Source organism: Chiloscyllium punctatum, chromosome 32 (genome assembly GCF_047496795.1).
Source record: "Chiloscyllium punctatum isolate Juve2018m chromosome 32, sChiPun1.3, whole genome shotgun sequence".
NCBI lineage: Eukaryota > Metazoa > Chordata > Chondrichthyes > Orectolobiformes > Hemiscylliidae > Chiloscyllium > Chiloscyllium punctatum.
The window spans coordinates 57,840,356-57,854,423 of record NC_092770.1 but is presented as its reverse complement, the minus strand read 5'-3'; the positions used below and the strand labels follow the sequence as shown (position 1 = coordinate 57,854,423).

Below are 14,068 nucleotides of genomic sequence, written 5' to 3'. Positions count from 1 at the left end.
TGATCAATTGGCTCAGTGGGCTGAGGATTGGCAGATGGTGTTTAATTTGGATAAATGTGAGGTATTGCATTTTGGTCATACAAAGAAAAGGATTTTTACAGTTAATGAAAGGGACAGCATGAGTAATGTTGTAGAACAGAAAGATCTAGGAGCTTAGGTCCATAATTCTCTGAAATTGGTGTCATATATAGAAAGAGTGGTTAAAAAGACACTTGCCTTCATTGCGCAAACCTTTGAATAGAGGAGTTGGGATGTCATGTTGAGGTTGTACAGGACGTTGGTGAGGCCTCTTCTAAGGTACTGTATGCAGTTCTGGTCACCCAGTTACAGGGAGGATATTATTAAGCAGGAGAGGCTTCATAAAGGATTGACCAGGATGTTGCTAGGAATGGAAGGCTTGAGACATAAAAATAGACTGGAAAAGCGTCCACTGGAAAGAAGGAGGCTTCAGATAACCTTATTGAAATTTATAAAATCATGAGGGGTGTAGAGAAGGTGAATGGCAGGTGTCTTTTCCTTAGAGTGGGGGAGTTCAAAACTAAAGGAGCGTATTTTTAAGGTGAGAGAAGAAAGGTTTAAAAAGGACAATATGGGTAACTTTTTTACATAGAGAATGGTTCTTGTGTGGAATGAACTGCCAGAGGAAGTGGTGGATTGATGTATAGTTACAATGTTTAAAAGACATTTGGATAATTAAATGAATAGCAAAGGTTTAGAGGGATATGTGCCAAGCGCTGGTAGGTAAAACTAGTTTAGTTTAAGAAGATGGCCGGCGTGGACTGATTAGACTGAAGGGTCTGTTTCCATGCTGCATGACTTTCTGACTCTAAGATGTATAATTACAGGCCTAATCAATGGAATAAAGGACCCAGCTTCCTGATTTTCAGGTGCTATATTAGCTTAACCTCTTATTACAGTCATGTTGATGATCTAGTAATCTAGACGAGAGCATGAGTTCAAAACCTTCCGTAAATTGTGGGAATTTAAATTCAGTGAATAATCTGGGAAATGCTAGCCTCATTTACAGTGATTGTGAAGCAACTGGATTTTGATAATAAACCTAGAGGAGGATGAAATTGAGCCGAGGTGCAGGAATGCAGTTGACTCTTAAGTTGAAAGGGCCCAGCAAACTATTTATTCCCAGTGCAGTTAGGGATGGGCAACAAATGCTAGTATTGCATTGGGCAGCACAGTGGTTAGCACTGTTGCCTCACAGCGCCAGAGACTCAGGTTCAATTCCCGCCTCAGGTGACTGACTGTGTGGAGTTTGCACATTCTCCCCATGTCAGAGTGGGTTTCCTCCCACAATCCAAAAAATGTGCAGGTTAGGTGAGTTGGCCATGCTAAATTGCCCGTAGTGTTAGGTGAAGGGGTAAATGTAGGGGAATGGGTCTGGGTGGGTTACACTTTGGTGGGTCGGTGTGGATTTGTTGGGCCAAAGGGCCTGTTTCCACACTGTAAGTAATCTAATCTATTGCTAGTGATGCCCATGGCCCAATAATGAGTTAACTCTGAGATAGGACCTTGGGTGACCTTCTTTTGCTTTCTAAGGGAAGAGAGGGCTTTGCTGTTCAGGATCAGCGTAATCCGGTGTGTCAGAGGGAGTGAGGCACGTGCGGCCTACCTGACTTGAAATACTTGTGCCTTGCTCCTTTCTGTATTCGGCCCTCTTTCTCTGCTTGGGTGGCTGCGACTCGCAGAAGATCAGCAATGCGCTGCTGGAGGTCAGACCAGGATTGCAGGGCCTTCTCATGCTCCTCTCGCCTCTCGGTTCTCATCTTGCTATAGTCCGGGAGATGTGTGGTGATAGGTTGGAGGATGTACACAGGTGGAACCGCATTCTCATCTTTCCAGAACCATTCCTGAAGCAGCTTCAAGGACTGGGAATCCGAAGCGTGCTTCAGGAGCAACTCCTCAAACTCCTTGCCCTCGATGACACGGGGGATGGGACGAAATCCGTAGCGATTGCCCAGCAGAGCCTGCCGGATTCCAATAAGTACTGAGATCAGTGATGGATCACAGCTGGTCAAAATCAAACTGCTGTTTACAAAAACTGAGGGGACGGGAGAACAATCAAAAATCGAGAAAATGACTTACAACAAAAGTGGGTCCCAGTGACATCCTTTTACAAGATTCGATTTCTGTCAGGCACAGTTCTGTGCTCATGTGGTCAGCAGTCAGTGTATTTGGTACTCCCCAGCGCATGTCAACTACCTGAGGAGATGTTGGACCACACAGTTACCCTGTGCTCCTGCATTAATAAGGGGCAGTTCTGTGTGCATGTTAATCTTCAAGAATGGTGGTTAGGTGGTTAAAAGCATTCATCTTTATTTAGACTTGGCAACAATTTGGAAAATTCCAAAGGGCTCATATGGAAATAGAAAGCTGAACTGATCTGGTCCCTATTGCATCCATGCATGTTCTTCAGTGGCAGGTGGCCTGAAATGGACTTTTCGGTTCACCAACTCGAGTAGCTGATTCTCAAAGCCCTGGCAGTGCAGGATCAATGAGAATTGTTGCTTTGCAGAAAGTTTATGCCTTTCCAGCACAGCTTGTGGGCTTAAACAAACAAGGGTGTTTCCTCACCACATGATGCCAGCCCCGACCCTCCTCTTCCCCCAAGCGCGCCCCATTCCCTCACTGAGCCCCGACAAATATCCAAACTCCAGTGTCAACTCTGTAGAGTCACCGTGTCCAGATAGCTCTGCACAGCACCTCATACTCACTCCATGTCACAATGCGTTTACATTGCAATCCCTCTCTGCCACACTCCCCCTCCCTCACACTCCCCCTCCCTTACACTCCATCTCCCTCACACATCCCGTCCCTCATACTCCATCTCCCTCACACGCCCCCTCCCTCACACTCCATCTCCTTCACACTCCCCTCCCTCACACTCCCCTCCTTCACACTTCCTCTCCTTCACGCATCCTCTCTCTCACATCTCTCTCTTCCTCAAACTTCTTATCACTCACAACCCTTCTCACTCACACTCCATCTCCTTCACACTTCCTCTCTCTCATACTCAACCTCCCTCACACTCACCCTCCCTCACACTCCCCTCCCTCACACTCCATCTCCCTCACACTCCCTCTGCCTTACACGGAACCTCCCTTGCACTCCATTTCCCTTATGTTGAATCTCCCTCACCCACTCTGTTCTCTCCCATTTCCTTTCCCTCCATTCCTTCTCATTACTCACCCCTTTTGTGCCCTTTTCCTTCCATTTCCTTCATCCTCTCTCTCTCTCTCACACACATACACACACTCTCCCCTCACAATCCCCCTTCACCTTTGGAACAGTTAAATTAGCACCATAGTCTTAACTGAGGAAGAGGATAGATACTGAGATACTGTTCCCCCAGTTGAGTGAAGGTCTGACTCACCTCAAAGACTAGGCCCAATTTCTGACAGAACTCCTGTACCTCTGGATAGGCCTTGTCCAAGAGAGCATCACGCTCCATGCTCATATCTGAAACACACAGCAAGAGTTAGTGACTGTCCATTGTGTATGAACAGCCTGCTCTGGGACCGAGCCATAAAACCACGGCCTAGTTAGAAAATTCTGGGCCTGGGTGGTACAGACCTTGACAGAACTGTTCAGAAAGTGACAGCTGGAAAGAACCTCCATAGGAGAGCCTTTTGATCTTGATCTGGGGCATTCTAAATGGTATTAAAATGTATGGATTTGTTTGAGGTGTGGTCACTAATGTTGGAAACATGCAGCCCATCATTATTTGACAGATTCAACTATTCAGCTATCATGGGGGATCTGACTGTGGCCTTGATTCTACATTTGACACCTGATGCTCTGGGATTTCCATGATCGTCTAGCTCACAATTATTTGCCTTACAAATAATCATGAGTCCTACCAACATCTTTTCTCTCTGTGTTCTAAAGACTCACTCTGAGAAACTAAATGCCCCGTCTCCGTCTCTGAAATGGTATCTCTCAGTTCTTGCCTCTCTCACGTGGGGAAACATCGCCTTGGCACCCACCCTTGCCATGTCCCCTCTGAGGCTTGTATGTTTCAGCAAAAGGCCTCTCATTCTTCTAAACTCAGATCCTACCTTTCCTCACATGATGACCCCCCTCTTCCCAGGGATTAGTTGAGTGAATCTTGGACTTGCTGCTTCTAATGTCATTATTTCTGAGATTCATTAGATTAGACTCTCCGCAGTGTGGAAACAGGCCATTTGGCCCAACAAGTCCACACCGATTACCCGAAGAGTAACCCATTTCCATCTTATTAATGCACCTAACACTATGTTAGGTTATTTAGCATGGCCGATTCACCTAACCTGCACATCTGTGGACTGTGGGAGGAAACCGGAGCACCTGGAGGTAACCCACGCAGACATGAGGAGAACGTGCAAGCTCCACACAAATGGTCACCTGAGGTGAGAATTGAACCCAGGTCCTGAGACAGCAGCACTAACCACCGAGCCACCATGCTGTCCTATGAGGTGAGGTGACCAAAACCTGACATAGTATTCCAGATGTGGTCTCACCAGTGACAGTCAGTTTATCTGCTTTTCTACCCTAATCCCCCTTGCAATACAGGCCAACATTCCATTTTAGGGGTGGCACGGTGGGGACCCGGGTTCGATTCCAGCCTCGAGCGTCTGTCTGTGTGGAGTTTGCACATTCTCCCCATGTCTACGTGGGTTTCCTCTGGCTGCTGTGGTTTCCTCCCACAATTCAATGATGTGCAGGTAAATTGCCCATGGTTTCCAGGGATGTTCAAGGTAGGTGGATTAACCATGGGAAATGTTGGGTTACAGGGTTGGGTCGGGTGGTATGGGTGGTTCTACATGGTATGCTGTTTGGAGGGTCATTGTGGACTCAATGGGCTGAATGGCCTGCTTCTACACTGAGGGAATTCTGTGATTTGCCCTTTGTAATTATTTGCTGTACCTACCTAATAACTTTGCATGATTCACTGAGTATAGCAGTCAGGATGTCATGTTGCAGCTGTGTAGGCCATTGGTGAGGTCACTTTTAGAAATACTGCATACAATTCTGCTAGTCCTTCAATTGGAAAGATGTTGTTAAACTTGAAAGGGTGCAGAAAAGATTTACAAGCATACTGCAGGGACTGGAGATTTTGAGCTATAGGGAAAGGCTGAATGGGTTGGGGCTATTTTTCCCTGGAGCGTTGGAGGCTGAGAGGTAATTTTATGGAGGTTTATAAACCATGAAGGGCATGGACAAGAAAATAGACAAGATCTTTTTCCTAGGGTAGGGGAGTCCAAAACTAGAGGGCATAAGTTTAAGGCAAGAGGGGAAAATTTTAAAAGAGCCTGAGGGTTTTTCACGCAGAGGGTGGCGTGTGTTTGGAATGAGCTCCCAGAGGGAGTGGTGGAGGCTGGGACAATTTCATTATTTAAAAGGCATCCAGATGGGTATATTAGGGTTTAGAAGGATATGGGCCAAATGCTGGCAAATGGGACTAGGTCAGATTGGGACGGCATGAACAGGTTGGACTGAAGGGTCTGTTTCCGTACTGTATGACTCTATGTTCATTGTTGGCAGGAACCCCTGTACTGCCACCAAATATCTCTTCTGCTTCCACAATCCTTAATGGAACAATGGGCTGGTAGATCTGCCCATCAATTTTACGGATCTCACTCGTCAAAGCAATTAAAAGTGAAATAAATATTATTTAGGCAGGATAGACGTCCAGGTGTTTCCAGGCTGGATCTCCCTGCCAGTTCCTCTCTCCATTTCTCTCTGCTAGCTTGTTCTCTGTGGCCTACATAGTGAGTAACAAGAGGCCATTCTCTCTGTGGGGATAGGAGAGATTAGCCTAATATTGAATTTAGCTGTTCCACATATTTATGATACAGTGGTACTGCCCTTATGTCTGGACCAGAATATCTGGGTTCAACTCCCACCTGCTCCAGAGCTGAGTCCTAACGTCCCTGAACAGGTTGATTATTCGATCCACACAATTCCCAAGAACGTCAGTCATTCCTGTCTCTGGCCCCATCTGAGCAGAGCTAGCCCAGGCACCCTTGGTAATTACCCATCTCCTGGCCTCAGTACTGCTCCCTATCATCAACATCACTTACAGCACAGCAAGCAAGAGGGTGTGGTGGTTTTGTACTGAACCTGTGAACGTAGAACTGATGAACACACGGACCACCTTAGCCTGGTCCACGGGCAGGTCAGTGGGCTCCCCTCGGAGTAAGGCATGGCGATGGTCAGTGCCAAAGATCCCAGCTTTTATCCTGTGGGCACTCATTGGCGGTGCTGCCAATCCTTCACTAGCCGTATAAATGGTGTCTCGATCTATTTGAACAATGAAAAGAAGATGGATAATTATCTGCTTCATTCACTTATTCCATCATTCCCTCTATTTATCAATGAACAACTTTTCTCATCCTCCCTCCCAGATTTTTGACAGTCTGTCTCTGTGCTGTTCTCCTGGCTGTCATTCCCATCTCCTCTCTGTCGCTTTCCCTCTCTCTCTCTCTCCAAAAAGATTGTCTTTACACTTAGATTCTTGTTTCCATCTCTGATTGTATGTCAAACTTTAAGCACCATGTCCTCCCAAAGTGTCTCGTAACTGCACTCTGTCTGCGCCACCCCAACTCTCACTCACTCTCTTTGCTCTTCACTAAAGTCTCCCTCAACTATGATCTGTATCCACATCCGTGCCTTAAAAGTGCTCTGTACCCATCCTAGGAGCTGAGATCTTCAGTCTCTGTTTATCTTCAGTCAGGAAAGTTAACACCCTGACAACGATTCAGTTTCATTTCTGAGCCAATTCTTGGGAAGGTGATCTCTGCAAACATTGGGATTTTTTCGGTTAATATGAGCAGCTAATTGCTGGATTAAGCCGCTGCGTGAACGCTTTCAATGCTGACACTTGCTGTGACCAGATTGCATAATATTGAAATAATTTATCTCCAGCCGACTCTCTCTCACACACAACAAAAGAAGCTCAAACTGAAAATTAAAAAAATGCTGGAAATTAAGGTCAGGCAGCATCCATGTGGAGAGACAGCATTTTGAGTGTAGATGACTTGAAGAGTCTGCTGTGATTGCCAGAACATTTTGTTTTCAATATAGAATCCAGTATCTGCAGTAAACTGCTCCTAAAAGAAGCTAGAAACCTGCACTGAACTTACTTCGACAGTCCTATAGAATCATAAAGTCACATAGCACAGAAACAGACCCTTCAGTCCAACCGGTCCATGCCAACCATAATCCCAAACTAAACTAGCTCCACCTGTCTGCACTTGGCCCATATCCCTCCAAACATTTCTTATTCATGGACTTATCCAAATGTCTTTTAAATAGTGTAATTGTACCACATTGACCATTTCCTCTGGAAGTTCATTCCACACAAGAAGCACTCTCTGTGTAAAAAAAGTTGCCCTTGATGTCTTTTCCCCTCTCACCTTAAAGATATCACAGAATTCCTAGCGTGGAAACAGACCATTTGGACCAACAAGTCCACTACTCTGCATTTCCTCTGACTAATGCACCTAACCTATACATCCCTGAACATCATGGGCAATTTAGCATGGCCAATCCACCCTAACCTGCAAATCTCCAGTCTGTGGAGGAAACCAAAGTACTCAGAGGAAACCCACATAGACAATCACCCAAAGCTGGAATCGAACCCAGGTCCCTGGTGCTGGGAGGCAGCAGTGCTAACCTCTGAGCCACTCTGGGCTATAATATTCCTGCTACTCTTGAAATCCCCCACCCTAGGGAAAAGACACCTGCCATTCACCTTATCTATACCCTCATTAGAGGTCACCTCTCAACCTCTAATGCTCCAATGAAAAATGTCCCAGCCTGTTCAGCCTCTCCTTATAACTCAAACCCTCCATTCCTGGCAACATCCTGGTGAATCTTTTCTGAACCCATTCCAGCTTAATAACATCCTTTCTATAACAGGATGACTAGAACTGCACACTGTACTCCAGAAGAGGCCTCGCTAATGTTCTGTACAACCTCAACATAAAAGTCCCAACTCCTTTACTCAAAGGTCTGAGTAATGAATGTGAGTGTGCTAAACACCTTCTTAACCACCTGTCTACATGTGATACAAACTTCAAAAAATTATATACCTGAATCCCTTGGTCTCTCTGTTCTATATCACAGTACTTTTAATTGTGTAAGTCTTGTCTTTGTTTATTTAACCAAAAAGCAATATCTTGCATTTATCCAAATTAAACTCCACCTGCCACTCTTCAGACCATTGACCCATTCTGATCAAGGTCTCATGGAGTCATAGTGTCGTAGAGTTCTACAGCATGGAGAAAGGCCCTTTGGCCCAAACTGGTCCAATCTGATCAAAATGGCCATCCACACTAACCCCATTTCCCTGCACTTGGTCCATATCCTTCTGAACCTTTCCTATCCATGTCTTTGTCCTACACAATCAATCTTGGAGTCACCTGCAAACATACTAACCATGCCTCCTATATTGTCATCTACATCATTTACATAAATGACAAATAAATGTTGCATTCAAGGCAAAAAAAATTGCAAAGAGCTGATACACTGTGAAACAACAACCTACATTTGTGTAACATCTTGAACATAGGAAAATGCTGCAGGACTCTCCCCAGTGCTGCTATCAAACAGAGGTTCACACCAAGCCCTGGGATGGGTCACTGAGACCTTGGTTGAAGAGGGTCAGGGTGAGGGTTGGGGGCATTTGAGGGAGGGAGAAAAACTGAGAGAGTCTGGAAGGGATTTCCAGAGTTCAGCTGGGGGCATATATGCCAATCCAGGATTGGCAAAAGGCTTGAAGCGAAGGAGCAGAGAGGGCTGGAGGGGTAGACAACAAAAGGGAGGACTGAGGCCAAGGAGAGGCTTTAACAGAAGGGCATGAAATTTAAAACTGAGGGTTCGACACACTGGGATCCAACGTAGATCAGCAAATCCAGGGCGCCAGAAATTTTGATGTCTGTAAACTAACATACCAATCAGCTAACAATACATTCTGAACACAATCTGTATTTTAAGACAGTATTGATGGTAAAATGGTAAAAGTGTATACTGATGTGTGATTTGCAGATTTGCAGTTCTCCATGCAAAGAAATAAACATTAGCAGAGGTGGTCAGTGAGCCTTCTCTGTGTCTCCAGGGATCAGCTACATGTGACAAAAACCATAGAGTCATACAGCACAGAAACAGGCCCTTCAGCCCAACTCATCCATGCTGACCAGTTTTTGCAAACTTAACTAGTCCCATTTGCCAGCAATTAGCTCGTAGTCCTCCAAAGATTTCCTATTCATGTCCCTGTCAAAATGTCTTTTAAATGTTATAACTGTTCTGGCCTTCACCACTTTCTCTGGCAGGTTGTTCCATACATACACCACACTTCATGTGAAAAAGTTGCCCCTCAGGTCCCTTTTAAATCTTTCCCCTCTCACCTTAAACCTATGCCCTCTAATTTTGGACTATCCTACCCTGAGAAAAAGACCATGGCTATTCACCTCAACTATGTCCACCATGATTTTATAACTTCTATAAGGTCACCCCTCAGCCTCCAATGCTCCAGGGCAAACAGCCCCAGTCTTTTCAGCCCCTCCTTATAACCAAAATCCTTCAGTCTCAGGAACATCCTTGTAAATTTTTTATGCACCTTTTCCAGTTTAACAACTTCCTTCCTATAGCAGGATGATCAAAATTATGTGCAGTTGACCTAGACAATCATACCCAATGTTCAGGAACAAAAATATTAAAGGAATGTGGATTTACTCACCGGTGTGCCCTCCAAATCAAAGTGTCAACTACCTATGTGGAGTCTTGTCAAGCTCTTTAAAGGACGCAGTGATGTCAGTCACATTAAAATGGATTATTGCCTGTGATCACTGATCACCCCACCATGAAGCTATGAAGTTTTCTCCTCCCCCTAGCCAGGGACAAAAGTTTTGTCATCTTTTGTCCTGCCCTTTTGGTGTTGCCCTGTTCTGAGTTAAGCTCTCAGTTATTGTCAGGAAGTATTAGGATTTCAATGAGGTAAATTATAAGCCGTCCTTTCAGACTTTCTATACCAGCAGGAAATGTATTGTTGCTGTGTTTATTTCTGCATCTAGGTACCTGCTACAAACACTGAAGATCAACGTTCTTGGCTGGTAACTCAGGAGAAGGAACGTATTTGATTTGTTGGCAATCCCCCCAGTGTTTGGCAGCAGTACTGCAGACCAGAGGAAGGAGCCTGCCAGTGTGCTGTAGAATGACGAGTTGTTTAGTTCTGGTGGTTACAATGGCCACATTATAAGTTTGGGCTCTTTACACATTGCTCGAGGAGAAGTCAGAGAGCAAAAAGCTTGGACTTCAAAGTAACACAACTTATTATAGATTTATATTGAACACTGCTCAACATGGTATTCTCAGGTATCCCAGGTTCTGACTGACAAATACATATTTAATGCATTAATGTATACAGATACATAAAATCTATTGGAAGGAGTACCCCAAAACGTCGATTTCGAAGCTCCTTGGATGCTGCCTGAACTGCTGTGCTCTTCCAGCACCACTAATCCAGAATCTGGTTTCCAGCATCTGCAGTCATTGTTTTTACCTGGAAGGAGTACTGTCTACCTTGTGTGTTCATGTCCATGTGCTCATATTTGTCTTCCATGCAATCTGACTGTGTTCTAACTCCACACACTGCGCTATTTATACCGAATGATGTGTAACATTATCATAAGGTTGCTGCAGGGTCCCAAGGCACTCATACTTCAGGCTATGGCTCAGAAGAAGACCATTCTTTTTTGGGTGTGCGGACTCTGTCCTCAATCTTGTGGCCTCTTGCTGCAGATGGAGAGTATCACACACTCTGAAAGCTCATGATTTTCCCTGCTCCCTCCAGATGACCTCCCGTTTACTATTTGGGATGTTCTTTACTTGTTCCTGAAGGCCTATTTGACAAAGCACCACATGACAGGCTGCTGAATGAAACTGTGGCTGTTGGAATCAGAGGGTCAGTGTTGGTGGGGATTAAAAGTTAGATTAATACAGAAAGAGCTTTTTCACAAGCAGCATCTTCCAAAGGTCCATGAACAGATCACTATTCCTTTTGGTATATTTGAATGACTTGGATGTTTGGATAAAGAGTCAAATTTCAAAACTTGTTGTGTAACGACAGTGAGGATGATACTAATCAACTGCAACATGGCATGGTTAGACAGTTGGACAATCAAGTAGCAAATGGAGTTTAATTCCGAGAAGTGACGTGACATACTTTGCAAACCGGAGAGGGAATATGGAATAACAGGTACAGCTCTAAAGAGTGTGAATGCACCTAAGCGTTCATATACAGGTAATGGGGCATACTGAGAGGGTAATTAGCAAAGCCAATGGAAACTAAGGCTTCAGAAGTGGAGAACACTTTTGAGTACAAAAGCAGGGAGGTTTGAGATTTAAGCCCACCTCTGGTCACCATACTTTAGGAAGGACATGAGAGCCCTCAAGCCAGGATGGTCATCTGGAGAGTTTTTAGTTCAAGATTAGGTTGTGTCTTGGATCAGAACTCCAAATGTTATGGGCATTTTTAACCGGTAACTTCAAAGCGTGCTTTTTTACTAAAATCAATGGAAATGGCTTCAGACAAACCAACTGAAACCGTGGATATAAATTCTCAGTGCTGTTGAAGGAGAAATTGCTTCTCTCAGAGGGTTGTGAGTCTTTTGCCTCAGAGAGAACTGTCAGGGCAGAGTACTTATGTATATTTAAGACTGAGATAAATTCTGGATCAGTCAGGGAATCAAGGGTTATAAAGAAAGGACAGGAAAGTAGATGTGAAGAATGTCAGCTGAGCCATTATCCTATTGAATAATGGAGCAGGCCTGAGGGGTCGAATGGCCTACATCTGTTCCTATTATATATCGTCTGATTAACCAAATCTTGGATGTGATCCATGGAATGTCATGCCTGTGAAGTGCTAACTTCAAACACAGAGAGAGAGAGAGAGATACATAAAAAGGTAGAAATAATGAGGGAGTTGACTAACATCTCTCTCAGCACAAAGTCACTGCTTGCAGAATTTTTTGTCTGTCATTTATACTTCATGGAATATACAAAACAAGGATTAAAAACCATTTCCAACCCTGGCCTATGTGCACGAGTGGGAGAAGGCATGCTAATGAACTGAGGCATCCTTGTATACTGTGCTGGGCCCAAAGGCTAAGTGTGCTGTGAATGTCAGTCCAAGAACTACCCATTAGTTACCCTGGGACTGCAGGTAAGCAAACTCTCTCACTCTACATACTTGAAACCAGTCAGAGTCAAAAACTGGTGCTGGAAAATCGCAGCAGGTCAGGCAGCATCCGAGGAGTAGGAGAGTCGATGTTTCGGGCTCCTGATGAAAGGATGAAAGCCTGAAGCTTTGACTCTCTGCCTCCTCGGACGCTGCCTGACCTGCTGTGCTTTTCCAGCACCACACTTTTTTGACTCTGATCTCCAGCATCTGCAGTCCTCACTTTCTCCATACTTGAAGCTGTCTAATTAACAAGCCAGTCTAAAGGAAATAGGAAAAAAATCATTTTAATTTACCTGCAAAAATGAAGAATTCTGAAGTCAACTGTTCAGTATTAACCTTAAACTATCTAGAGTCATAGAGTCATATGGGACAGAAACAAATCCTTCAGATCAATCAATGCATGTCAGCCATGTTCCCAAATCTGAACTAATCCCACCTGCCTGTGTTTGCCCCTTATTCCTCCAAACCTTTCCTGTTCATGAAATGACCCAAATGTCTTTTAAACATTCTAACTGTACCTGCATTTACCACTTCCTCTGGAAGTTCATTCCGCACACAAAGCACTCACACAAAAATGTTGCTCCTCATGTCCTTTTTAAATATCTCTCCTCTCACCTTAAAAATATGCTCCCTAGTTTTGAACTCCTCTCCCCTAGGGTAAGGACACCTGCTACTCACCTTATCTACGCCTCTCATGATTCCATAAACCTCCTATGCTCCAGTGAAAAATGACCCAACCTTTCCAGTCTATTTACTTATCTCAAACCCTTCATTCTCCGCAGCATCCTGGTAAATTTTTATTCAAACATCGCCAGTTTAATGATATCCTTCCTGTAATGGGGTGACCAGAACTGCACACCGTACTCCAGACTGACCCACATATCTTTTAACGTTTATTTTATTTGGACTTACTTTTATGTATGTGTTGCATTCATTATTTTCATATTTGATAACTAATATGCTTTGTCTGTCATTAACTCAAGAAAGCTGGGGGACAGAACTGATAAAATGTATAAGATCCTGATAGATTTGAATGCGGTAAATAAAGGAAAGCTGATGGTACAAAGGCCAGTGAATACGGATTTAAGGTGTTGGACAAGGGATATGAGGGAGAATATTTTTATTCAGTGGGGCAATAAATATTGAACTCAGTGCCCCTCAGGAGGGTGGAACTGGAGATATTGAATGATTTGAAAAGGAAACAAATATGAATTTTAAATTTCAAACGATATGTGAATCACAAGAAGTTGGTTTGCAAGTGCTGCAGGTAATTAAGGCGACAAATGGAATATTATCCTTACTTGTCAGAGGGATGGAGTTTAAACATAGGGAGATTATGCTGCACCTGGAGTACTGTGAACAGTTTTGGTCTCCTTACTTGAGAAAGGATATATTAGCACTCAAGGGAGTGCAGAGGAGGTTCACTAGATTGATTCTAGAGTTGAGAGGGTTGGTTTATGAAGAGAGATTGAGTGAACTGGGATTATATTCATTGGAATTCAGAAGAATGAATAGGAATCTTATAGAAACATATAAAATGATGAAGGGAATAGATAAGACAGAAGAAGGGAGGTTGTTACCACTGGCGAGTGGAACTATAACGAGGGGGCATAGCTTCAAAATAAAGGGGGGAGCAGATTTTGGACTGATTTGAGGAGGAATCAATAAAGCAGTTGAGGCTACCTCATTGAATGTTTTTAGGGCAAAGATAGATTTTTGAACAGTAAAGGAATTAAGGGTTATGGAGAGCTGAGTCCATGTAAAGGTCAGCCATGTTCTTATTGGATGGTGAAGCCAGTTGGCCTATTCCTGTTACTATTTCCTATGTCCTTA

General features: G+C 44.1%; 1 protein-coding gene across 1 annotated transcript in view; it reads right to left on the bottom strand.

Annotated features, from left to right (window-relative positions):
- Positions 1–6,247, bottom strand: part of nwd1 (NACHT and WD repeat domain containing 1) — a 72,642-nt gene extending 66,395 nt beyond the window's left edge. The window contains exons 1-4 of the mRNA XM_072551430.1: positions 6,115–6,247; positions 3,386–3,471; positions 2,098–2,214; positions 1,625–1,979 (exon numbers count right to left, since the gene is read on the bottom strand). Of these exons, the coding sequence (XP_072407531.1) occupies positions 1,625–1,979; positions 2,098–2,214; positions 3,386–3,471; positions 6,115–6,247 (691 nt within the window). The remainder of the gene's footprint in view (positions 1–1,624; positions 1,980–2,097; positions 2,215–3,385; positions 3,472–6,114) is intronic.
- Positions 6,248–14,068: the final 7,821 nt, after the last annotated feature.